The 26868-nt window shown below is 41.4% G+C and overlaps 2 protein-coding genes across 8 annotated transcripts in view; one reads left to right on the top strand and one right to left on the bottom strand.

Moving 5' to 3' along the window:
- Positions 1-14083, bottom strand: part of slx4 (SLX4 structure-specific endonuclease subunit homolog (S. cerevisiae)) — a 31216-nt gene extending 17133 nt beyond the window's left edge. For 3 of the 7 annotated variants that reach the window (XM_072559734.1, XM_072559741.1, XM_072559740.1), the window contains exons 1-10: positions 13260-13957; positions 12609-12710; positions 11506-11948; positions 10324-10611; positions 8987-9167; positions 8135-8356; positions 6981-7198; positions 6058-6374; positions 4291-4567; positions 7-95 (exon numbers count right to left, since the gene is read on the bottom strand). In XM_072559734.1, coding sequence (XP_072415835.1) covers positions 7-95; positions 4291-4567; positions 6058-6374; positions 6981-7198; positions 8135-8356; positions 8987-9167; positions 10324-10611; positions 11506-11863 — 1950 coding nt within the window. In that variant the 5' untranslated portion in view covers positions 11864-11948; positions 12609-12710; positions 13260-13957. The other 4 variants (XM_072559735.1, XM_072559736.1, XM_072559739.1 and 1 more) reach the window with 4 other exon arrangements.
- Positions 14079-26868, top strand: part of amdhd2 (amidohydrolase domain containing 2) — a 29463-nt gene continuing 16673 nt past the window's right edge. Inside the window, exons 1-6 of the mRNA XM_072559742.1 lie at positions 14079-14144; positions 22835-22940; positions 23942-24078; positions 24826-24965; positions 25264-25318; positions 26176-26388. Coding sequence (XP_072415843.1) covers positions 22858-22940; positions 23942-24078; positions 24826-24965; positions 25264-25318; positions 26176-26388 — 628 coding nt within the window. The 5' untranslated portion in view covers positions 14079-14144; positions 22835-22857. The remainder of the gene's footprint in view (positions 14145-22834; positions 22941-23941; positions 24079-24825; positions 24966-25263; positions 25319-26175; positions 26389-26868) is intronic.

The raw sequence follows: 26868 nt of genomic DNA, 5'->3' as shown, positions 1-26868 counted from the left end.
ACTCACTGCATGGTGCAAACTATTTCCACACCTTCTCTCACTCCGAGCTGGGACAAATCCACTAGGTGTAATATCATCCAATAAAGTGTCCTTTACTGTAGGATAAAATGAATGGATATAGTAAAATCTGGAATACAGGCTTTGATTTACAAGAATGAAAAGGTTTCACTGTTAATAACCTACTAACTTTCAGCATAAAACAACTTTGCTCCACCAGACACTTTAATAACACAATAACTTCCAATGGTACTCAACAGAAGTTCGTTTTTAAAAAACTTTATAGGAAGAAATTAAGTATCTATCAGAGCAATTATTAATTTCCAGTTCATAAGAAGTCAATTTAACATGTTTTAGATCCAAATCCACATTATATTTGATAAAACAGTAATTAATTTTTAACAGCAGGTGCAACGCAATTCTAAAATATAAAGAGATCATTCAGAGATACTATTGTGTGTGAAATTTCTTCATGTAATTTCATGTATCGCTGGACATCGGAGTGCATCTGGGAAAATTAACAAACAGTGAAATTCACAACTAATCTTGGAGGAACTCTTGGGCGAAGTTCACAGCACAGAATCAGATAAGTTAATTGTTGTTTTAAGTCTGTCCAAGAGAAAGGCTGCAGTAGTGAGTATAGTGGATTCTTTCTTGATATTCTGTTTTTTGGAGATAAATCTCTTGTTTAAACTTAAAATATAAGCCATAGCTATTAATTTAACCTGGGGCAGGGTTTGTAGAGGAATAAGACGGTGTTATTTTCGGGTCTGTAGATTGTGAAGGAGCAAAAATGGCCTTTGCAGTGATATGTACTTCTTGTCAGATGTGGGAGTTTAAAGAGAGTTTAAGGGTTACTGCGGATTATATCTGCCATAAATGCTGTTGGATGCGAATCTTATCAGATCAAGTGGATCGGTTGGAGAAACAAATAGAAGCGATGAGGAATTTGCAACAGCAACAGTATGTGATGGATGGCAGTTATAGAAAGGGGGGCAAGTCTCAGATACAGTCACATAGATGGGTTAACTCCAGGAAGGGTAAGAGAGGTAGGCAGCTAGTGCAGGAGTCTTTTGTGGATATACCCATTTCAAACAGGTATGCTGTTTTGGAAAATGCAGGGGGTGATGGATTCTCAGGGGAACGTAGCACAAACAGCCAAGTTTCTGGTATTGAGACTGGCTCTAATGCAACGAGGGGTACGTCGGCTTCCAAGAGATCAATTGTGTTATGGGATTCTGTAGTCAGAGGTACAGACAGACGTTTCTGTGGCCAGCAGAGAAAAAGCAGAATGGTGTGTTGTTTCCCTGGTGCCAGGATCAAGGATGTCTCAGAGAGGGTGCAGAATGTTCTCACTGGGGGAGAGGGACCAGCAGGAGGTCATTGTCCACATTGGAACCAACGACATTGGAAGGGAAAAGATTGAGATTCTGAAGGGAGATTACAGAGAGTTAGGCAGAAATTTAAAAAGGAGGTCTTCAAGGGTAGTAATATCTGGATTACTCCCAGTGCTACGAGCTAGTGAGGGTAAGAATAGGAGGATAGAGCAGATGAATGCATGGCTGAGGAGCTGGTGTATGGGAGAAGGATTCACATTTTTGGATCATTGGAATCGCTTTTGGGGTAGAAGTGACCTGTACAAGAAGGATAGATTGCACATAAGTTGGAACAGGACTAATATACTGGCAGGGAAATTTGCTAGAACTGCTTGGGAGGATTTAAACTAGTAAGGTGGTGGGGTGTGACCCAGGGCGATAGTGAGGAAAGAGATCGATTTGAGACAGTTACAGCTGAGAACAGAAATGAGTCAAACAGTCAGGGCAGGCAGGGACAAGGTAGAACTAATAAATTAAACTGCATTTATTTCAATGCAAGGGGCCTAACAGGAAAGGCAGATGAACTCAGGGCATGGTTAGGAACATGGGACTGGGATATCATAGCAATTACGGAAACATGGCTCAGGGATGGGCAGGACTGGCAGCTGAATGTTCCAGGATACAAATGCTACAGGAAGGATAGAAAGGGGGGCAAAAGAGGAGGGGAGTGGCATTTTTGATAAGGGATAGCATTACAGCTGTCCTAAGGGAGGATATTCCTGGAAATACATTGAGGGAAGTCATTTGGGTGGAACTGAGAAATAAGAAAGGGATGATTACCATATTGGGATTGTATTATACACCCCCCAATAGTCAGAGGGAAATTGAGAAACAAAATTCTAAGGAGATCTCAGCTATCTGTAAGAATAATAGGCTGGTTATGGTAGGGGATTTTAACTTTCCAAACATCGACTGGGACTGCGATAGTGTTAAAGCTTTAGATGGAGAGGAATTTGTTAAGTGTGTACAAGACAATTTTCTGATTCAATATGTGGATGTACCTACTAGAGAAGGTGCAAAACTTGATCTCCTCTTGGGAAATAAGGCAGGGCAGGTGACTGAGGTGTCAGTGGGGGAGCACTTTGGGGCCAGCGACCATAATTCTATTCCTTTTAAAATAGTGATGGAAAAGGATAGACCAGATCTAAAAGTTGAAGTTCTAAATTGGAGAAAGGCCAATTTTGATGGTATTAGGCAAGAACTTTCAAAAGCTGATTGGAGACAGATGTTTGCAGGTAAAGGGACGGCTGGAAAATGGGAAGCCTTCAGAAATGAGATAGCAAGAATCCAGAGAAAGTATATTCCTGTCAGGGTGAAAGGGAAGGCTGGTAGGTATAGGGAATGCTGGATGACTAAAGAAATTGAGAGTTTGGTTAAGAAAAAGAAGGAAGCATATGTCAGGTATGGACAGGATAGATCAAGTGAATCCTTAGAAGAATATAAAGAAAGTAGGAGTATACTTAAGAGGGAAATCAGGAGGGCAAAACTGGGACATGAGATAGCTTTGGCAAATAAAATTAAGGAGAATCCAAAGGGGTTTTACAAATATATTAAGGACAAAAGGATAACTAGGAAGAGAATAGGGCCCCTCAAAGATCAGCCAAGATTAGCAAGTTTGATCTCATGGAATACAGGGAGAACTAGCCATTTGGATACAGAACTGGCTCAAAGGTAGAAGACAGAGGGTGGTGGTGCAGGGATGTTTTTCAGACTGGAGGCATGTGACCAGTGGAGTGCCACAAGGATCTGTGCTGGGCCCCCTACTTTTTGTCATTTACATAAATGATTTGGATGCGAGCATCAGAGGTACAGTTAGTAAGTTTGCAGATGACACCAAAATTGGAGGTGTAGTGGACAGCGAAGAGGGTTACCTCAGATTACAACAGGATCTGGACCAGATGGGCCAATAGGCTGAAAAGTAGCTGATGGAGTTTACTCAGATAAATGCGAGGTGCTGCATTTTGGGAAAGCAAATCTTAGCAGGACTTATACACTTAATGGTAAGGTCCTAGAGAGTGTTGCTGAACAAAGGGACCTTGGAGTGCAGGTTCATAGCTCCTTGAAAGTGGAGTCGCAGGTAGATAGGATAGTGAAGAAGGCGTTTGGTATGCTTCCCTTTATTGGTCAGAGTATTGAGTACAGGAGTTGGGAGGTCATGTTGCGGCTGTACAGGACATTGGTTAGGCCACTGTTGGAATATTGTGTGCAATTCTGGTCTCCTGCCTATCGGAAAGGTGTTGTGAAACTTGAAAGGGTTCAGAAAAGATTTACAAGGATGTTGCCAGGGTTGGAGACTCTGAGCTACAGGGAGAGGCTGAACAAGCTGGGGCTGTTTTCCCTGGAGCATTGGAGGCTGAGGGGAGACCTTATAGAGGTTTACAAAATTATGAGAGGCATGGATAGGATAAATAGGCAAAGTCTTTTCCCTGGGGTCAGGGAGTCCAGAACTAGAGGGCATAGGTTTAGGGTGAGAGGGGAAAGATATAAAAGAAACCTATGGGGCAACTTTTTCACGCAGAGGGTGGTACGTGTATGGAATGAGCTGCCAAAGGATGTGGAGGAGGCTGGTACAATTGCAACATTTAAGAGGCATTTGGATGGGTATATGAATAGGAAGGGTTTAGAGGGATATGGGCTGGGTGCTGGCAGGTGGGACTAGATTGGGTTGGGATATCTGGTCGGCATGGACGGGTTGGACCGAAGGGTCTGTTTCCATGCTGTACATCTCTATGACTCTAATTACCACAATAAAAATGTTAGCCTATCCTGAGGTACTTACTTCCTTGTATGAATGAAATATATTGCATAATTTCCACATTCTTGAACACTATAGAGACTTTTAAAGAGATTAATCTGTAACCATCCACAGAACACAAAAGTCCAGATCTCTAATCAGTCATACTAAGTTTCCACTTACTGTTTCTTCCTGTTATTTCATTGTCTTGTTCATGGTTAACCCCATAATTCCACTGTGTCAATGTCATTCCCTCACCAGCTAAATCCATCAAGTCAAAGAATGTCCGATCCTGCTGAGTGCTAGCTAAGCACACATCTGCAGTCTCAGTCTTACTTCCAACATCAGCTGAAGCAGCATGTTGATCGATCAACTTTAAGGATGGTCTTACAAGGGCTCTGTCGGGCACCACTGAAGATGACATCTGTTCCTTATAAGCCAGATATTCTTGGTCATGTCCCTTCCACAAAGCACAGAGTACAATTAATAATTGTCAACGGTATTGAAAGGAAAAAGCAGGGCAGCAGGATTAATTAGACAATTCTACTGAAGAGCTGTCAGAGCCACAATCAGCTAAATATTATATTTTTCTTTGTTACTGACTCTTCATTTCAATGCAAGCCCACAAAATACAGATTTGATCTCAAGTATAGCGCGACTCCCGTATCTGGGGAATCACCTTCTATGGCTTACCGCAGCTGGAACATATTATAGGGAACATTCCAGTACCAGCAACCAGGAGGCTGCCGGGAAGATACATTCCCCATTGAAATGAATGGGTTTGCTCCTATCCGAGGTAGGTCTTGGAACATATCCCCTACGGGTATGGGAGGAAACGACTGTACTAATCTGATTGTGGCCATGGTTTAAGTGTGCACATCTAAGTCTAGTTCACAGGAGCCCAATGCTATTTGATACAGTAACAATATTGTCTCTAAACCCAGCTAGCTAAATAAATTATGCTTCACAACTGCAAAATGATGTGTTTTATATTGTAATGACAAAACAATATTGCATCAATTAGTATACTGATAATCTGGTTCATTGTAACATTACTGATTCTTTTAGAAGCATAAAAGAATTGTTGTACATCAGCTTATTGGGTGACATTAACAAAAGTGATAGTAAATTGAAGATGGGCAGAAACATAATTTCCTTAAAAGAAATATCAATCTGTTTGGACATGTCATGAGACATCTCTGGGACAGGCAATACTTGAACCTGGACCTACTCACTTACAATTAGGGATATACAACTGCACCATAAAACTCTGACTTCATTTGTATGTATACTTCATTAAACAAAACTTATTAACAAAAATAGAAATTGCTGGAAAAACTCGGCAAGTCAAGTAATCCCTCGTCAGAACGTGGAATTGAAATGTGAACAGTTTTCCCTTTAAATATGCTGCCAAACCTGCTGAGGTTATGCAGCAATTTCTGTTTTGGAGTGTTTCTCCAGCAGCAGCAGCTCTTTGTCTATAAAAAAACTTATTAGCATTAATTAATTATAATGTTTAAAATTGCCCTAAATAGCATGCAATTTTTATTTGCTGCATATTTTCATTTAATTGCAAGTAAATAACTTAAAAGCAGTGTGGAGAACAGCACAAATTACTTCAGCACCTTGTAGTATTTTACAGAATACAAGTTCTTCTCATTAATCCAGAAAATAGATTGCAATTATCAGAGTAAATGTTAATCAATAAAGTCACATGACTCTGAAAGGGCAAATTATCTAAAAGATACTGATCCTGGATCATAAGAAGCCAATTCACTTCCCAGGAAGTGTCATAAAATCAAGTCTTATAAAATTCTTGAAATTTTTACAAATAACGAGATAGAGATAGCAGGCATGCACACACAGGAGGTTATTTGCATAATTGATAAAATTGCAATTATCTTTAAATTAGCCCTCGTGAATTTTGTATCTTTCACAAACCCACCTCACCTGCTTCAATGGTGTTATAGGTGGAACCAAGTTAGCTGCATAAAAGAGTGCAGAGTCCCAATTACTGGATCCAAACAAAGCACTGCGACACCACAGACTTTCTTGCTCAGTTATCCCTGGACGTACATGACAGACGTGGCTCAGTATTCCGCCTATGCAGAAAGTGCTTGCTGGTAATGGAGGTGTGCTAGATATTTCCATTTCCTCAGACAACAGTGCTGCCAAACTGTTTTGTACCCTTTGGAGTGCCATCTCAGGGTCCTGGACCAATAACAATGGAGGAAGGTCATCCTTCCTCTTCTTTCGACATCTCTTATCTAAAACCGGGAAAAAGAAGTCCAACATGGAGATGAGATAGTTGTCATTCATTTTATTGATAAAACTGGCTTAACAGAAAAATACACATTGAAACAACAACAAAATTTACAAAACTTGAACATCTAAGGAATGTCACTGAACAATGTAGAACTTTTTTTTAAATTCACGTGTTGGACACAGGCTGAGCTGGCTGGCTGGCATTTATTGCCCATCCCTAGTTGCCCTTCAGAAGGTGACGGTGAACTGCTTACTTGAACCATTACAGTGTATGTGTTGTAGATAGACCCACATGCCCTTAGGGAGGGAATTCCAGGATTTTGATCCAACAACAGTGAAGGAACATGTATGTCATTGGAAGAGTGGGTCAGGTGACCCAGAAGTGGCAGGTAGAGGGACTGTGGAGCTGAGTGGATGCACAATAAAGTACTCCTTGTTCAAGTTTATCCTCCAGCTACCTTGTACTCTATTTATGGTTCAAGTGAACCACAAACATAACTGGTGATGAGTGTGGGATCTGGCCCACAAACTGTGAATATAGACTAGACTGCAGGACTAGATTAAACCTGCACTCTAACAAGTAGTAAGATCTAAAGTTTAACTATTACCTGATGCTACCATAATTTTGGCAAGGCTGAAGTTATCAGCATGCACGGTTACACTTTGCCTCTCCTCCTCCTGTTTTTGCTGTTCCATCAAAGATGCAGATAATGCCATGGCAACCATTGTATCCTCATCCAATGGTGGCTTACTGGTGGTCTTGCATTTCTTTAGCGGTTCATTTTCTCTTGTTGAACTTTTTCTTTTTAATCCACTTGGCTGAAGGCTGACATGTGGAATTGAAAAGGAAACTTTAAACTTTATGCACACATCAAATGATGGTCACAGTAAAAGCTGGAGTATTTCACAGGCAATATCCTTGAAAACATCACTGAGAAAGTCTTATTAAATTGCAACATCTTTGAACTCGGCAATGACACTGAGCTTACAGGGGTTCCTCTGTGTAAACCTTTAGTGGGTCACATCTAGCAGAGCTTTGTTTAGTCTTTTAATCTGAACTTGAATGTAACACAATGAAACAAACACAGTCCAACACTACAAGAAATTACAAAGGGAGATATGCATTTATATAAAACTTGACTCTGTCTCTCAGATGTATCAACATAGCACAATTAAATAGAGGGAATATTAGATCAAAGAGATGCCATGCATCTTCTACATACACTTGAAAAGGTATACTGGGCTTCAATTTAATACATTATCCCGAAAGTCAACACATCCAACAAAATAGTTCTTTCTATTTGTACACCAGAGTGAAGGTGTTAGATGGTTAATTCAAAGTGGGGCAGTCAGAATCCCAGTTTAATGTCTGATCTAAATCAAGGAAAAGGTTCAACCTATCAAAAATCATCTGTTTGGAATGAAGAGTGTCATTCAATTACCCTCAACTTACTTATACTGAATATAGGGGTAACAGAACAGGAGAAACTCTGGTGATTATGTTAAACATAAGCACCAGATTTTGAAATATGTCAGTTTTACTGTGGATATGCCGCAGCACATATCAGAGACTGGTCACGTAAATTACATTGGCAGATAAAAACTCCAGATGAAAGGCATCTGAGTTGACAAACAGGACAAAGACAGCTGAAAGGATGAAGTAAGCCTAATGAGGATGCAGTGGCAGAACCATTCTGTGCATAAGAGAAAGTACCAGAATTAAGCTTTTAAAAGAAAACTCTAGATTTTTCATTTTATTTACCTTGTTGAGTAAGTGCAGCTTTCAGGACACTGGGAGTTTTGTCTTTGAACTGCCTGCAATAATAACTGTGGTGGAACCTCCAATTCAATGGCACAGCGTTTGAGGTGAATCGCTCGACTCTTGAAGCTTTTAAAATGTTTTCCACAGATCGGACATTCAGGAACTGAAGGGATGTTTTTCGAGACTGCTGTAGCTGTTTTCTGTTCTCCTTCATCTAAGCATCTAAGAGGTCAGGTGGAAAAATTTAAGTCAAAAAGTATGGCGCTGGAAAAGCACAGCCAATCAGGCAGCATCAGAGGAGCCGAGAGTCAATGTTTCAAGCATAAGCTCTTCATCAAGAATGTACGGCATAAACAGATTATTCGACCAAATTGGCACATACAGCTGTTTATGCTCCATGCTAGAGTAGATAGCTATTCAGATTTTTTTTAGAATACAAGCAAAATACAGCCTATGCTGGAATTCTGAAACAAACACAGAAAAAGCTGGAGAACCTCAACAGGTCCAGCAATGATGAGAGAAACAGGTTAATGTTTTGAATCCAGTATCATTGTTCTTCAGAACTGAAGTGTCATATTAGACTCTAAACAATAACTCTGTTTCTCTCTCAGAGATGCTGCCAGACCTGTTGAGTTTCTCCAGATTCTTTTTTAACCTATTTCAACCATTCCTTGACTGCAAGAACTTAAACTATTAAGTGAATAAAAATTAAATAAAATGGACATGTATGAACTCCAGTCAGTTAAAACTGAATTAATAAAACATCTGGTAGGTTGGTCCCTTGAAGAACAGAATTTGAGAAATTATTAGTCAGAGGATAATCAGAAAGGTTCGTGTTCAGATGCCTTTTACCTGTTGATGTGCTGAGTGCGTCGAGCAGAGTTCATGTTGGAAAGATCCTTCTGACAGATTACACAAAAAAAGAGCCCATTGTCTTCAAGAGTATAGGCCTCAGTTGCTCCCAACTCCTGTTGTATTGTCCACGCCAAGGCCAGATCACTGTCAGCCAACCTATGGCAGTCATCAGCTACAGCTAAGTGGATATCATCATATTTAACTCTGTAAATCTCATTATAATCAGAAATTTCCAAGCAAAAAGCAGAAAATCATTAGGTCACCAGAAGCAATTCTAATGTATTCAGGGCTCAAGGTTAAGACGGCAATATAAACTCCTCAGCTAAACTAGAGCATCTTAAAATAGTCAATCAAGCTCCTTACATAGAACATTACAGCGCAGTGCAAACCCTTTGGCCCTCGATGTTGCGCCGCCCTATCATACTAATCTGAAGCCCATCCCACCTACATTATTCCATATACGTCCATTTGCCTGTCCAATGACTACTTAAATGCACTTAAACATGGCGAATCTACTACCGATGCAGGCAAAGCATTCCATACCCTTACTACTCTGAGTAAAGAAATTACCTCTGACATCTGTCTTATACCTATCTCTCCTCACTTTAAAGTTGTGTCCCCTCGTGTTTGCCGTCCCCATACTTGGAAAAAGGCTCTCCCTGTCCACCCTATCTAACCCCCTGATTATCTTATATGTCTCTATTAAATCCCTCCTTAATACACCTTCCATATTTTCTGCCTTTCGACACTTTATTGATCCTACCTGAACTTTCTCATTGAAGTTTCTATTCTCCATTCTGACCAATATGTCCTCACCATTGAAATTAGTCACCAAGTGTTAATATACCAAGGAGGGATCTTTAAAGATCGAATAAAGCATTCTAGTTATAAGGGAACAATGACCCACTGAAACACAAGTTAGGTACATAATATGGAGTAAGTATTATGAAATGCAGCTAATTAGGATTAGGTGTCACTACAATGTAAATAACCATATATTCAAAGTAGAAATTAGGGTGGCACAGCTCAGGACAACAGTGACACAAGTGCCCATAGAAACAGGGAACATGGGTTTGATCAATTCAGTTGTTAAGCTGCTGATCTCAACTGTAGACAGACAAAGCCCGGAGAAGAGAACACAGGATGAACAATGTTCCCTATGCTGTTAATCATTAGAGCTCAAAGAGTGTATTAACACATCTCAATTTAGACTTTTTAAGACTGCATAACTAAATCACAGACTAGCAATGCACAAAAAACAGCAAGCAAAATATGTATAGAATTTAATGAAGTACTTTCTAGACAGATAATAAAAGAACTTCTGATAAACGAACCATCTTCTTCAGAAATAAATGCTGCAGGAAGGGATGTTGCAGTTGAATGACCGTCTGTTTGACCATTTTTTTCGTTTGTATCCAAGGAACAGAATTCTTCATTCTTCTCATCCTCTTGGATGGTAGAAGCTGACAGCATTTTCACATCATTGCTATGTCGCAAACGTTCAGGTTCCTTTCTCCTAAATCTCTGCATATTTCCCAAAACTCGTTCTTTCACACCTAGGCCTTTGTTAACAGTTTTCTTCATAATTGCTGAATGGCTGAGCCTATGGATCCACATACCGTCTGCAAACAGCAAGGGTCACATTTAACAGATAAGTAACCACTATTGGCATACAACCAAATTATCAGCATTCCTTTATTGTCTTATCAAAGACTCCTTTCAGGTCAAAGTTTTTAAACAATGAAAGATTTGATGCAACAAATAATCTAGACATTTTTTCAAAAAAGTCAAATTCAGCTCGAAGATTTTCTTGTCAAAGAGATACTTGCTCTTTTTAAAAATATTATGCTGGCAAATGGGACTGGAATAACTTAGGATATCTAGTCAGCATGGACAAGTTGGACCAAAAGATCCATTTCCATGCTGTACAGCTCTATGACTGACTCTCTCTCTTTCTGCCTCTCACGTTTTTTCAAGATCTCTGTCCTTTACATTGCGGATGGCATTTGCCACTATGCAGAATTACATACTGACAAAGCAATGCCCTCTTGGCATTGTTCCCTGATGACCCAGTAGCCCCTAGGCAATGCCCCTCTAACAAAGTGGCACGCAGCACTATGCCTCCAACTAAGCAGGACTGCATCAGTACTCCAAATAAGTGTCCGATAGGTGGCATGGCAAAATTTCTGGTGTGAGACATTTACCTGTCATTGAGAAGATTAAGTATGAGTGCTGCACTAATCCAAACTAACAGAGTAAATCTGCATCTACACTAAATTTCTGCATTATTCAACAGTTAAATGTAAATGTGACAGCTAACAGAAGACAAACTTCAATATGTTAACCTCTTAATGCCCTCACATCTTAGTTGCTTTTACAACTTGCAAGTCTGACCACTGACTTTTTAATACATGTTTATTAACTGAAAAACTATTTGAGAATTGCATGAATAAATAATAGCTGTATAAAGAATTAATTGTTTAAGTATGCTTTTTGAAATTCTATTGATATCTTACCTGGTAGGCCATCCTTAACAGTCCCAGAGCCCTCTAAAGTCTCAGGCTTTGAAGGCTGAAGCACAGGGACATCTTTTATTGCCACTTGTCTGCTGCATGAAGGGGCAGGTAGATCATGTGCCTGACATTCAGTTGTCCTACTATTTTTCCACTCTGCTGTTCCAGCACTGTTGGTTTTGCTCTCATTAAAACAACTTGCTTCACTGTTCAAGATTTGTTTCTCTCTTAACTTTGTCTTTGCTACAAACGAATTGGTGCGGCTCCAGCAGACTGATTTGCATTTCTTCCCTTCAGCTTCAACTGGGCATCTAGATGTTGTCTTGCAGAGTTCAACAAAATCATCATCTGATTCATCCATCAGTTCAAAGTGTGTAACATTACAAGGCAGATACTGGAGATCAACTTTAACCACAATTCAAAATCATCCTGTGTTTATTGGTAGCCTGTGAACAAGACACCAAATGGAAAAGTATGAATGCGCTGAAATCAAATTTCTCTCCATATAAATCATCCTTTCCCTAAACCTAACTCTGGTAGAAATCTCTCACCCACCCATAAATCATCTTCTTATACAGACCAGCATCTAAGACCAAATTTAGCATCACTTAGAATCATAGAGTCATACAGATGCACAGCACGGAAACAGACCCTTCGGTCCAACTTGTCCATGCCGACCAGATATCCCAACCCAATCTAGACCCACTTGCTAGCACCCGGCCCATATCCCTCCAAACCCTTCCTGTTCATTTACCCATCCAGATGCCTTTTAAATGTTGCAATCATATTAGCCTCCTCCATAGCTGGGCAGCCAGCGAAAAGTTAAAATATCAGAAATGCAGTGAGGAAAGATCCACAGTGACTATATCCAGGACTGCAGTCCCCTAATGCAGTGTATAAAGTCAGGCTGAGATAACTCCACAGAGGCTGGTACCCCATCACCAAATCACCCTTTGCTTACACACCTGAAAGACCAGGAGACCAGAATTGCACACAATATTCCAAACATGACCAAAACAACATCCTGTACAGGCACAATATGACCTCCCAACTATCACTTAAGCATATTAAATGAGGGCCCATGGAGCATTCGGTAGAATCCCTACCTCCAGGAGATCCAGAGTCAAGTGAAAATCCATGATTTCATGGTCAAGTTAGTTAGGTTCATTACGTAGCCAAACCTCTCTTGCCAAAACGCATGCCAACAGCTGGTTGAAGAGAGAGATTCCTTATCAGTAAGTGATGGAAAAAACATCAAGAATCTCTACTATCACAGCTTCTGTCTACAACATGCACGTAAAAGTGCACATTACCACAGTCATTGAAGTCTGAGTGAACTATGTGTTATGTAAACAGGTGTCCTTGTATACTAATCACATTGCAAACATGCAAGTGTATAAAGTGATCAGGAAAGCAAACTGTCTGTTGTCTTTTATTATAAAGCAATTGGACAACAAATCTTACAATTACACTGGGCGTTAGTAATACCACACCTAGAAGTACATATACAATTTTGGTCTCCTTGCCCAAGGAGAGATTGCAACAAAGTTCACTCGACTGATTCAAGTGTTTGAGAAGATTGTTCAATGTAGGGAGATTGAATAGAATGAACCTTTTTTACAAAATCCAAAGCCTTTATTCATAGTGAGGCAATTTAATTGAAACAGCATGACATTATAGATGCTGGAGTTTACAATTACAGATCAGCCTCAGAATTATGGTTGACTATTTAGAATGGAGACAGGGAAAATTCTTACCACAGAAAGTTGTGAATCTTTGGAAGATTACTTCAGAGCTTTGTGGATGCAGTGATGTTTAAAATATTCAAATTAGACACTGCTATATTTTTGGGTACAAGGGGAATAAAGAATATGGAGATAATGCTAAAAGTTTATTGACATATGATCTTACTAACTAGTGCACCAGTCTCAAAGGGCCGAGTGGCATCCCCTTTTTAAGTCCACTCGGCCCCTTCACCCTACTACTATATAGTTAGCGTCTTGTTGATCTGTATCCTCACTCCATATCTCCTCACTTTGGTTCCATAACCTTTGCCAGTTCTAGAATTAGATCAACTAGATCCTAAACTCCAAAGCTTTTCTGAATAGGAATGGGGTTAAGGTGAAGGATAGAGAGTTCCAAATGTACACACATCTTCGTCTGAAGAAGTATTTCTTGGTATTTGGCTGGCTCTAATTTTAACGTTCGGCCCCCATCAACCCTTTGTTCTTAACACTCTTCTCCCTCAGAGGAAGATTTACCTCTATCCATTTTACCAAATCCTTCAAGTCATCCAAAATACATGTATTGCTAATCCCTAGGATTCCCTACACTCGTTATAAACACAACCTCAGAATTTAAACCGCTCAACCTCAGGACTTTTTTTTCTATCCCCGAGGCTGCTATCAAAAGCAAGTGGGTCTGAGAAACAATCCGGCCGGTCCTTGGCGGAAAATACTCACTCCCACAACAAGGCCGAGACCAAACGGACAGCTTAAGGCCCCGGATGTCTCGCCGACGCGCCTTTCCCGACACCGGAAGCGCCGGCATATTACAGCGCCTCGCGCGCCCGTCACCAAAGGCGAGGCACGTGACCCAACGGTCACCTGACCGATGGTCATGTGATGGGAGCGGAGCTGCAGGTAAGTGCGCTGTGAGGTCGGCGAAGTTTAACGTTATTGTTCAAGATGTGGGAAGGGGAAAGATAGGGTATAATTTCCGGCCATTGAGTTCACATGATGAAATATTTTGGGAGTATAGTTACTGCTTGGGCAAGTAGAGCAATGGAATAACCTGAGGAAGGGTCACTCCACCGGGATGTTCACTCTGACTTCTCTTCACAGACGCTGATGAACTTTCCAGCAATTTCTGGTTTTGTTTCTGATTTACAACACCCACAATTATTTCGGTTTTTCGGGGGTAATTTTGTTTTGTGATTTGGTTCAGGGGAAATGGTGAGGTCACGATGCCCCTTTTTGAAGCAAATTCACGTCCCCTTGAAAGAAACTGCCTCTGACAAGTGTCACTGTAGAAGGTCTCTGCTGAAGACTCTTGGTGAGCTTGAGCTCGCTACCTCCGATGAATGAGCAGGCAACGGGAGAAGAGATGAGCAACAAAGTGAGATGAGCTCTGTGTAGTAAGGCTTGTTGCACTATAATAAAAACAGAAAGTGCCGGAGAAACGGTCTGATAGTATCTGAGGAGAGAACAACACAATTAACGTTTAGATTCCAAATATGACGACTCTTCGAAACGCAATAACTTGTGGCTGCATGTTCGCAATGCAATCGGGAGAGGATTGCGATAAGGAGCAAATCAAAGTAAATCTGGTTTTGACAATCTAGTTCAGTTCAGCAGCTGAGATAATGGATGGACTGACCTTGGAAAGTGTAAAGGTTATAGTTCCCTCTAAAGAGAAAGCAGAATAATAAGTCCTTTTTTTCGAAAAGGATGTAATAATTGACCTTGGCTCACTTGGTAGCATTACTTCCTTTGAGTTCAACAGGCAGGGGCTCAAACTCCACTCTGGGTTAGAACAGTGCAGTAACTGGGAGAAGAACTGTCCTTAGTGTGAGAAAAGTCTCATAAACCTGCCTGTGTGGATTTTACCAATTTCATTGGGGTAAGACTTTTCACAAGTTTTTTTCAGTGAAGCTTACTGAATAACTGATATTCTTTTTGAGTCCTACACTTATTCTTTTAATGCTCTGTTTTTATTACAGAATGAAGTGTGTTGCCAGTTTACACAATAACTTAGAAACATCCAAAAATAGGAGCAGGAGTAGGCTATTTGGCCAATATAATCATGGCTGACTCTCCTACTCTTCCCCATTCCCTCTGACATCTTCAGTGTTGCAAAATCCATTTCTTAAATGTATTTGACTTGGTCTCCACAGTCTTATGCGGGAGAGAATTCCACAGGTTCACCACACTGAAGAAATTTCACCTTATCTCAGTCCTAATGGCCTAGCTCATATTTTGAGATGGTGACTCTTTGTTCTAGATTCCGCAGAGCAGGTAGACCTTTGTATCCAGTTTGTCAGTCTTTTATAAATGTATTTTATAAATTTCAATGATTTGCCCACTCCTCCTAAACTCATATCTGGAGTGGATAGAGGGAAACTAGTGGATGTGTTATATTTGGACTTCCAGAAGTCCCAAGGTTCCTCGTTAAAGGTTAAGTCGTAAGATACAAACCTATAGTTTGATTGGGAAAGATCAGCCATGATCATATTGAATAGCGGTGCAGGCTCGAAGGGCTGAATAGCCTACTCCTGCATCTATAGTCATAAGATACAAACCTACAAATCTGTACATATTCCTATGCAGTTTAATGTGGATAAATGTCTGGTTATCCACTTTGGTGGCAAGAACAGGAAGGCAGATTACTACCTCAATGGTATCAAATTAGGTAAAGGGGCTGTTCAGAGAGATCTGGGTGTTCTTGTCCACCAGTCAATGAAGGCAAGCATGCAGGTACAGCAGGTCGTGAAGAAGGCTAATAGCATGCTAGCCTTCATAACAAGAGGAATTGAGTATAGAAGCAAAGAGGTGCTTCTGCAGCTGTACAGGGCCCTGGTGAGACCACACCTGGAGTACTGTGTACAGTTCTGGTCTCCAAATTTGAGGAAAGACATTCTGGCTATTGAGGGAGTGCAGCGTAGGTTCACGAGGTCAATTCCTGGAATGGCAGGATTGCCTTACACGGAAAGACTGAAGCGACTGGGCTTGTATACCCTTGAGTTTAGAAGACTGAGAGGGGATCTGATTGAAACGTATAGGATTATGAAAGGATTGGACACTCTGGCAGGAGGAAACATATTTCCGCTGATGGGGGAGTGCCGAACCAGAGGACACAACTTAAAAATACGGGGTAGACCATTTAGGACAGAGATGAGGAGAAACTACTTCACCCAGAGAGTGGTGGCTGTGTGGAATGCTCTGCCCCAGAGGGCAATGAAGGCCCAGTCTCTGGATTCATTTAAGAAAGAATTGGATAGAGCTCTTAAAGATAGTGGAGTCAAGGGTTATGGAGATAAGGCTGGAACAGGATACTGATTGGGAAAGATCAGCCATGATCATATTGAATGGCGGTGCAGGCTCGAAGGGCTGAATGGCCTACTCCTGCATCTGTTGTTTATTGTCTATAGTGTTGGAGGTATTATGTTGGGATGGATAGAGAATTGGCCAATGGACATGAAGTAGCAAGTGAGGATAAGGGGTTATTTTTCAGGTTGGCAACCTGTAACCAGTAAGGTTCCACAGGGATCACTGTTGGGACAGCAGTTGTTTACGATATATGTTCATGACTTAGGGGAAGGAAATGAATGTACTGTAGCCGTATTTACGGATGACACACAAATAGGTTGCAAGAAGATTAGATTAGATTACTTAGTGTGGAATAGATGGATGGAGGCGGGTAAAGGTGATAGGTAGGTGAGGAGGGTGGAGTAGATAGGTGAGAAGGAAGATTGACAGATGGGACAGGCCATGAAGATGGTGTTACTTGCAGAATGCTTCAGAGAACATCTCCAGGATACCTGCATTAATCAACCCCACTGCCCTGTGGTCAATCATTTCAACTCCCCCTCCCACCCTGCAAAGGACATGCAAGTCCTGGGCCTCCTCCGTCGCCACTCCCTTACCACCCGATGTCTGAAGGAACAATGCCTCGTTTTTCACCTCGGGACCCTTCAACCCCATGGCATCAATATGGACTTCACCAGTTTCCTCATTTCCCCTCCCCAATTCCAACCTTCCAGCTCAGCATCATCCTCATGACCTGTCCCATCTGACAATCTTCCTTCCCACCTATCTGCTCCACCCTCCTCTCTTACCTATCACCTTGGATGCTGCCTGACCTATGCTTTTCCAGCACCACTCTAATCCCAACAAGGTTCACGAGGATGATCCCCAATATGGAGGGGTTGTCTTTATAAGCAAGTGTTAAATAGGTTGGGACTCTATTCACTGGAGCTTAAAAAATGAGGTGTAATCTCATTGAAATGTCCTTAAGGGGATTGGTAGCGTAAATGCTGAGAGGATGTTCTCCCTGGTGGGAGTATGTAGGACTAGAAGGCATAGTCTTAGAATAAAAAGGCATCAATTTAAGACAATTTCTTCTGTGGGACGCGTGCCCCCTCAGCTCTCTAGCAAGGAGTTCTATAGACCTTGTGTTTGTTTACGGCTGAGATACGTAAAGGGATAGATCAAGAGGGGAATCAAGGGTAAGAGAAAATGTGGAAAAATGGACATGAGGGATGTCAGATCAGCCATGATCCTGTTGAATGGTGGGATAGACTCGAATAGCCTATTTCTTGTGGTCAAAGCTCCAGTGAATACAGGCCCAGTTATTCCAGACACTCTTCATACAATAATCCTGCCATCCATGGAACCATTCTGGTTATTCAATGCACTCCTTTGATGCCAAGTTTTTTTTTGGTTAGGGGGCAAAACCTGCACACAGTATTCCAAGCATGTTCTCCAAGTCTCATTAGAGATGGCCATTGCCTGATGTTCATGCGATGTGAATGTTATTTATATGTTACAATATGAGATGTAAATAGTTGAGGTGTCAGCACAAATCATGTCTGGTTAAAGTTGTACGCATTTATTTCTACAGAATTCCTTGAATTCCCATCAGTAATTTTAGATTCCCTACAGTGTGGAAACATGCCCTTCAGCCCAACAAGTCCACACCGACCCTCCAAAGAGCAACCCACCCAGACCCATTCCCCTACATTTACTCCTGACTAATGCACCTAACCCTACGGGCAATTTAGCATGGCCAATTCACCTATCCTTCGCATTTTTGGATTGTGGGAGGAAACCCACGCAGACACTGGGAGAATGTGCAAACTGCACAGACAGTTGTCCGAGGCTAGAATTGAACTTGAGACCCTGGTGCTGTGAGGCAGCAGTGCTAACCACTGAGCCACCATGCCGCCCAATCTTATTAGGTCTTTCCATTGTCTTACCTCTAAGCACGAGAATGATGTCTAGCAATTTCAGCATTTGTTGTGGTTGTAGGTGTGTTCAATATTGGCTAACTCAATAGTAGGAGGTACAACTTGAAAATTGTCATTGTTTCCTACCACACTTTCAAGATCTCTGGCATTCTCCACTGTTTCTACGATGTAACATATTTGCTCTTTTTTTCTCTTTTCTATAATTGTTGTCATTTTAGCATAATACAGCCAATTTCTTCCTGTTATCTAGAGTATCTACCAGATAATTTACCCTACTGACCGCTTTAATTACCATGTACTAAGGTAAAGCTTGCTTCTGAGGTTCATCCCAGAATGTAGTAACATGAACATTTCCTTTCCCATTTAAAGTGTCTGGTTTCAGCATGTTTATTTGCCTTTTTTAAAATCTTTGCTTGTCAAGTTTCTAAATGCTTCTGTGAGTCTATCCTGAAATACAACACATAATCTGAGATAGAGAATCCTAACACTTTTCCTTGATCAATTTTAATGGACCTCGGACCTCGAGACTATATGTTAATTCAAATAGGCTAAACCCGCCAGATTCATTTGGCAAATCTCTGGTGGCAAATTTTAGAAAATCCAAGCATTTGTCCTAAATGTAGGGATAGTCATTCCAATACACTTTAATCATTGTCTTGAGAGTCTGATGGTATCACCCTAGAGCTCTGTGTGTTTGTGGATGAAATGCTGTTTTATAAGAGAAGGTGAGGATTGCAGATGCTGGAGAGTCTGAGTAAAAAGTGTGGTGCTGGAAAAGCACAGCAGCTCAGGCAGCATCTGAGGAGCAGGAGAGTCGACGTTTTGGGCATAAGCCCTTCAGCAATTCCTGATGAAGGGCTCATGCCTGAAATGTTGATTCTCCTGCTCCTCAGATGCCGCCTGACCTGATGTGCTTTGCCGGTGCCAACACTTTTCAACATCAACTATTTATATCCAAGTATACATTATGTCCTGAAAAAAATTATGTTTCATTCTCCGGCTTTTGGAATTTGGACTCTTTCGTTTCTTTATTCCTGATGAAGGGCTTTTGCCCGAAACGTCGATTTCGCTGCTCGTTGGATGCTGCCTGAACCGCTGTGCTCTTCCAGCACCACTAATCCAGTATTTGGTTTTCAGCATCTGCAGTCATTGTTTTTACCTTATTTCGTTTCTTTGTCAGGCTTAAGCTCTTTTAACAGCAACTCAATCACAATTAACCTCAAAGACTCACTGCATGGTCCGTTTTGTTTTTCCACCAATTTCAAATGCTGTGCTTGAACGCCGATTATTTCTTTGCTTCTGAAGGCAATGCCATCTTTAACTTGCCAATTCCATAAGCTTAACCTTCATCAAATCTTGTAAAGCAGCCACAGATACCTCTGCTACCTACTAAAGTTTTGGCCACTTTCAATTCCATTTTGTTTTATAAAAGGAGAAACCCATTTATTCTTGTCCAATCAGTATTACTCCATATCCAATTTCATATTGTTCGCATCAAAGGTCCCATTCAGAGCTTTCAAATGATGTTACGACTGTGATAGGAGGGATATCCTGATGATCGAGTCTCACTACTCCATACCATGGATGTAAACTTATTGATTCAATTACCAAAATGGCCAATCCCACTTTTTCATACCATGACCCAGAATGAAAAAAAGGTCAGGCTTCTTTAATGCACTCAAAATCTGTTTATTGGGAACAAAACATATTGTTAAAGCAATTGGCAAACTCTGCTTAACACCTATGATAGCATCCAGAATTAAAACTCTATCCCCTTAATCCCCACACAGATACACACTCACCACACAACAAAAACAAATTTCTGAAGAGATTAATTTTGTTTTTAACGAAGAAGCAAAAAGAGAAATTAAAACTCCTGTGGTCAAATGTCTGAAATCAAAGGATTGTGTGAGCTAATTTCTCACGTCCCTAAAATGTTCTGTTGATAACTGTAGATTGATAAATTCAGTTCTGATTGCAATTGACTTGGGTTCAAATTGTTGAGAGTTAGTCACTGTACATCAGGTTTATCAGGTAGTCAGAAATACTAGTATTTGCAAACTCTGAGGAACCTATTGGAAGGAATAGGATTTCAGGAGTGACCCCAGCTCCTCTACTCGCCCACTTCTGGATCTGCCATATCAGAATTCGGAGACCAGGGAGAGTTGCATGGCAACTATTGGTTTTTATCTCCCAGTAGTTAAAGCAATAAATCCTACTTCTGATTTCATACTCGCTTCTTCAAAGGCATATGATTTTGAGTATATATTGTGGGTGACTTCCAGCACACATCAAACGTTTGATTACACATTAAATGTTTGATTTCATAAATCTCTCAGCCCAAATATTGCTGTACACCACTCCAAGAAATCATTTGATCCTGTTCAATCCAAAATTGTTTAAGTAATAACGTCTCTTCCAGCTTTCTTTATATAGATCATAATCAAAGATGTGTATTTCCAACAATGGGATTTAGGGGACAAGTACTCCCTTCTGACTGAAAGCCTTCCTGATATTAGAGAAAAGTGTCTAAATGGCAGCGATATTGAAAGATGTGCTAATGTCTCATTGTTAACGACCTTGCTCTCTATAAATGGGGAATCTATCTGTCAAAATTATTTTTCAACATGATCCCATTTTAATCTTAAATTCTGTGACCCATGAGTGAAAATTGAAGTAACCTCTAATCCAAGACTACCCAATTTGGAAAAGAAGCATTGACAAATCAGCCAACCATTTTAAGAGTTACTGTGAAAATCCATGCATCACAGCTGCTCATCTTAGCAGGGCTTATACACCTTAATGGTAAGGTCCTAGGGAGTATTGCTGAACAAAGAGACCTTGAAATGCAGGTTCATAGCTCCTTGAAAGTGGAGTCACAGGTAGATAGGATAGTGAAGAAGGTGTTTAGTATACTTTCCTTTATTGGTCAGACTATTGAGTACAGGAGTTGGGAGGTCATGTTGCAGCAGTACAGGACATTAGTTCGGCCACTTTTGGAATATTGCGTGCAATTCTGATCTCCCTCCTATTGGAAGGATGTTGTGAAACTTGAAAGCATTCAGAAAAGGTTTACAAGGATGTTGCCAGGATTTGAGCTATAGGGAGAGGTTGAATAGACTGGGGCTGTTTTCCCTGGAGTGTTGGAGGCTGAGAGGTGACCTTATACAGGTTTACAAAATCATGAGGGGCATAGATAGGATAAATAGACAAGGTCTTTTCCATGGGGTGGGGGAGTCCAGAACTAGAGGGCATAGGTTTAGGGTGAGAGGGGAAAGATATAAAACAGACCTAAGAGGCAACTTTTTCACGCAGAGGGTGGTACGTGTATGGAATGAGCTGCCAGAGGAAGTGGTGGAGGCTGGTACAATTGCAACATTTAAGAGGCATTTGGGTGGGTATATGAATAGGAAGGGTTTGGAGGGATATGGGCCGGGTGCTGGCAGGTAGGACTAGATTGGATTGAGATATCTGGTCAGCATGGATGAGTTGGACCAAAGGGTCTGTTTCTGTGCTGTACATCTCCATAACACACACTCAGCAAGTGCCTCCTGCCCACCTGTGGATGTTTGTGGATCTGGTATTCAGCTATTTAGTTATCTGAGAATCCACAACATTGGAGCAGAGGAAAGTCACCTTTCAGAGGGTGGAGGGGTCAATTACTAGGAGACACAAGTTCAAAGTGTGGGGGAGAGGGGGGGGAGTTTAAAAGAGATGTGCTAGACAATTTGTTCATACAAAGGATGGTGAGTGTCTGGAACACGTTGCCAGAGGAGGTGGTGTAAGCAGACACAATAACAGCATTCCAGAAGCTCCTGGACGAATACATGATTAGGAAGGGAGTAGAAAGATATGAATCCTTCAGTGAAGACAGTGGAAGGGCAAAATGTGGTGGCACAGGCTAGGAAGGCCAAAGACACTGTTCCTGTGCTGTATTGTTCTTTGATGGACTGTCTAAAAGAGAAAATGATGTTCTGATATCCCTCTGCTTTTGTTCTTACTAATGGTAGAGGTCCTGGTATTGAAAGGGGAATCAAAGTCAGACCAGGGAAGGTTTAGACTTGGGAATGATCTGCATGTTATCTTAATGTTTGTGAAAATCTAGATTCCTCCATTCATTAAGATTGTGGCTGTTCTATTTCAATGACATCATTCCTATATCCTTAGATTCCTTTAGCAGCCAAAATCCATCAGTGTCAATCTGATATCCTCATCGACTGCGCATCTACTGTTCTCCAGCATTAGAGGTTTTCAGGGTTTCACACCCTCTGGGTCAGTTCGGGAAACCAACCTGCTGTCTGTAAAGCATCAGCAAATAGACAACTCATTACATTTGTGGATAATGGTTTTAATCATCTGTTGCAGGGAACTTTCTTCTTCCTTTAAAAATGCCATCCAATAAATCCGTGTCCGATGCCCCAATTACACAGTTCCTGAACTGTCATATTCTAAAGGATCACACGTTACAGAGGTAAGAGATGTGCTCCACATCTAATGCGGTTGCAAGGTAATGTATAAATAGAAGTTATTCTTTGTGGTTGTGAGATGAGAATATGTTTAGTCTCAGCTGTGAACCCAGCTGTAGCCAAGAAGCTAATGTAGCAAATTGCTGACTGTCTTTTTAAACCTCCAGAATTACCACTAGTTTGAGTAGCAGAGAATAAGCTCACTGCTTTTCAGAGAATGGTGCAAACAGCATTGTGTACAGTTAAGAAAGACCTCAAGGTGTTCCAAATACTATTGAACTGTAGTCACTCATCTCATGAGTTCCCTCTCTTTGAAGCATACAAGATTCTGAAGTGGCTTGCAGGGTGGATACTGATAGATTGTTATAGGTTCCCAACCTGCACAAACATAGGTCACATTCCCAGGATGTCAGGCTGATAATTTAGGACTGAGAAGAAAAGAAAGTACTTCATTCAAAGGGTTGTGGATCTTGGAAATTCTCTAGTCTCCAATGCTGCATTCTTCAATATGTTTAAAATCGACATAGTCAGAGTTTTGGCTTCTCAGGGAATCATGGGATATAATATGGGATGCAGGCAAGATCGTGATGATGAAGACCAAGACAAGAGATTATCGCATAAATAGGGGAGCAGCATGAATAGAGTACAGTCTTCTGTTTGTCAATCCTATGTTCTTATGATAAGCACCAGATAATCATTTTTAGTGATGTTAATTGATGACTAAGTATTGGCTCAGAACAATAGGGAGAATTCCTGTGTTCTTCAAAATAATACCAATATTTTACGTTAACCTGAGAGGGCAGAGCAAAGTGTAAAGACACCTGAATTTCAGTCTCTTGTCTCTAGAGTGAGATATACTCTAACAACATTCTAACCAGGAGGCGAGTGTGCTCTTTACTGAGCAATGACTGGCAGGTTAAATAAGAATTATTTGAAATTGAAGCTTGAGTCACCTCACGTGTTTGAACAGGTCTCGATTTCTGCTCCGACTGTGTCTGTTTTGAAGGGAGGACCTTTGGGTCCGTGAGGGGAAGATCCTCAACCCGGAGAAGCTGTTCTTTGATGAGAAAGGTTATGCTGATGTTCAGATTGATTGTAAGGGCAGCATCATTGCCCCGGGCTTTATCGACGCGCAGATCAATGGTGAGTAAAGGGTCAGTCCAATCTCCACATTATGTCCTGCAACCCATCTTTCATCCTTCACTGGGCTGTCAACATCTCAAATGTAAAATTCTCACCCTCTTTTTTTCAAATCTCTTCATGACCTTGTTTGTAATCTCTTCCAAGGGTTGGCATGGTGACTCAGTAGTTAGCACTGCAGCCTCACAGCGCCAGGGACCTAGGTTTGATTCCAGCCTTAGGTAAAAACAATGACTGCAGATGCTGAAAACCAAATACTGGATTAGTGGTGCTGGAAGAGGTAACTGTGTGGAGTTTGCACATTCTCCCTGTGTCTGCGTGGGTTTCCTCCCACAGTCCAAAGACGTGCAGGTTAGGTGGATTGGCCATGCTAAATTGTCCCATAGTGTTAGGTGCATTAGTCAGGGGAAATGTAGGGAAATAAGGGAATGGGTTTCGGTGGGATACTCTTCGGAGGGTCGCTGTGGATTTGCTGGGCCGAAGGGCCTGTTTCCACACTGTAGGGATTTTAAGTTCTAAGTTCTATTTTTTCAACCTTGTGACATCTCTGTCATCTTGCTCTGCCCAATTGCACACTTTCACACTTGTTGCAGCCAAGCATTAGCAACATTGTCACCCATTCCTCTTTAATCATGAGGATTCCAAGCACACACACAGGAATCAGTCTGTCTGTGTTGCTCCAAAAGGTTGATCTGGCGGCCATGTGTTGTGTCTGAAGACTGTTGTCTGATGTGTTAATGTCTGGCTTAGGGGGATATGGAATTGACTTCTCATCAGCCACAGATGATATGAAATGTGGGGTGTCCATGGTCGCTCGAAGGCTGCTTTCCACTGGAGTGACCTCCTTCTGTCCAACACTTGTGACCTCCCCAGTCTCTGTCTACCACCAGGTATGTCACGAGCGTCCAGCGAGAAAAACACAAGTTTCCTTCCTGCGGGAAGTGATGTGCTGAACTTCTAAATAAAGATTGATCAAGGGGCTGGGAAGCAAGCAATCTCTCTTGGTAATGTAAATAGTATGATAGGGAAATGTCACAGAATGTAAGTGTGGCACATGTACCGAGTGAGAGTTTTATACTTGTGTTTTTAATGTAGCCAGATAAACTAATCAAACTAACCAGATTTCAGAATGATTTGTTCCAAATGATTAGATTTTTAAACCGAAGAATTTCGTCTCTTCGTTTACAGGTTATTCCTCAAATTGAGGTACAGGATGGTGGTCCTAAGGGAGCAGGGATTTTGGGTGAGTACTGTTAGAATGAGCTACTTAATGGACAGAGCGCACATATTGTTGAAAAGAGACATCTTGCACCATCAGATTATGTGCAAGAATGCCAAATTTCAAATAATCACAAAAATTTACATTACATGTGTCAAGTTTGCTGATTGGTTGACAAGTCAAACCATTGCCATTTAGAAACTAGTGGGAAATGATAGGTTCCCTGTTCTCTTGGGTTGTACAAAGAAGTCACAAGCAAGGCTGCAACCTATTCTTTTTGTTTGCAGAGTACTGCCTATGAATATATGTCACTTCCAGTTATAATACCCTTCGAGACTGATCTCTTTTTAAAAAGGATATGAATTTCCTAGTAACACACTCAAAAGAGTCACAAAGGCTAACATTTCACAATGTAAGATGTTTCTTGTAACAATAGACAGCAATTGACATCAACTGGTTTTTACTCAGCCTTTACTCATGATTAATATGCGAAATAGCAGAAATCTATTCCCTGTTAACTGAAAATCTAGTGCCACGTTTATGCATGACACTCTGCTGAGGTATAGTTTTGTGGTTAAGGTCAAAAGCTCCTCCCAGCTTAATCGCACAGTGCATCACACTGGCAGTGCGTGCGGAAGCACATGGTGCACCGCCCCAACATTGTGCGAACGCACAGGGCGCGTCGGCCCAACAGTGCACGTAGACACGCACGCGAGTGAGTGCCCCTCTTCCTGTGGACTGACTCAGCACCTGGATAGCATCTAAACCCACAATGTTTTCATTCAGAATCAAGACTGTGTCACAGATCAGAAGGATGTGTGTGGGTGTTGAGGGTATAAAGTGAGCTATTCTAACAAGATTATTGTCTCTATCATCTTCAGGTCTACACCTGGAGGGGCCATTCATTAGCAAAGAGAAGAAGGGTGCACATCCTGAGCAATATTTGCAAACGTTCGAAAAGCACGGGTTCCAGGATTTATTGGATACATACGGCTCCCTGGACAACGTCCGAATCGTCACATTGGCTCCTGAACTCAACAGGAGTGAAGAGGTTATCAGGGAACTGGTCAGACGCGGGATCTGTGTCTCACTGGGTGAGGGGGAAACAGCTGCAGGCTGATCGTTACATTTTTTTGTCTGTCTTTGTTTTTCTCATCACTTGTGAACAGCTGATCTTACCAGAAAGAGAGAGGAGCCTTCAATCCCACAGCCTGGTGACTAGATGGAATCAGCAGCCACAGCTCAGTCTGCTGGAACCCTGCCCAACAGTCCATCAGCTTTACCACCCCTTTCTGCCCTCCCCGCTCCTCTATCCATCCCTCTATGCTCTCTCTCTCTCTACCTCCCTGTATATCCTCCCTCTTGTGCTTATGTTCTCCCCCTCTGTCATTAGTGCTGTCACTCACCTTCACTGCTGTCTTCGTTCTGCATTTAGTCTTGCCCCAGAGAAAACAGAGTTATAGACCTGAGCACCTAACATCAATAGTGAGACAAATACTCGAGCCTCAAGGATTTGATTGTTGTATTGTTAGAAAATAATTGTCTGATTTGGACAGAGTCAGCATGGATTTTTG

The sequence above is a fragment of the Chiloscyllium punctatum genome, chromosome 40 (genome assembly GCF_047496795.1).
Source record: "Chiloscyllium punctatum isolate Juve2018m chromosome 40, sChiPun1.3, whole genome shotgun sequence".
NCBI classification, from domain to species: Eukaryota; Metazoa; Chordata; class Chondrichthyes; order Orectolobiformes; family Hemiscylliidae; genus Chiloscyllium; species Chiloscyllium punctatum.
This window is presented reverse-complemented; position numbering and strand designations above follow the sequence as displayed.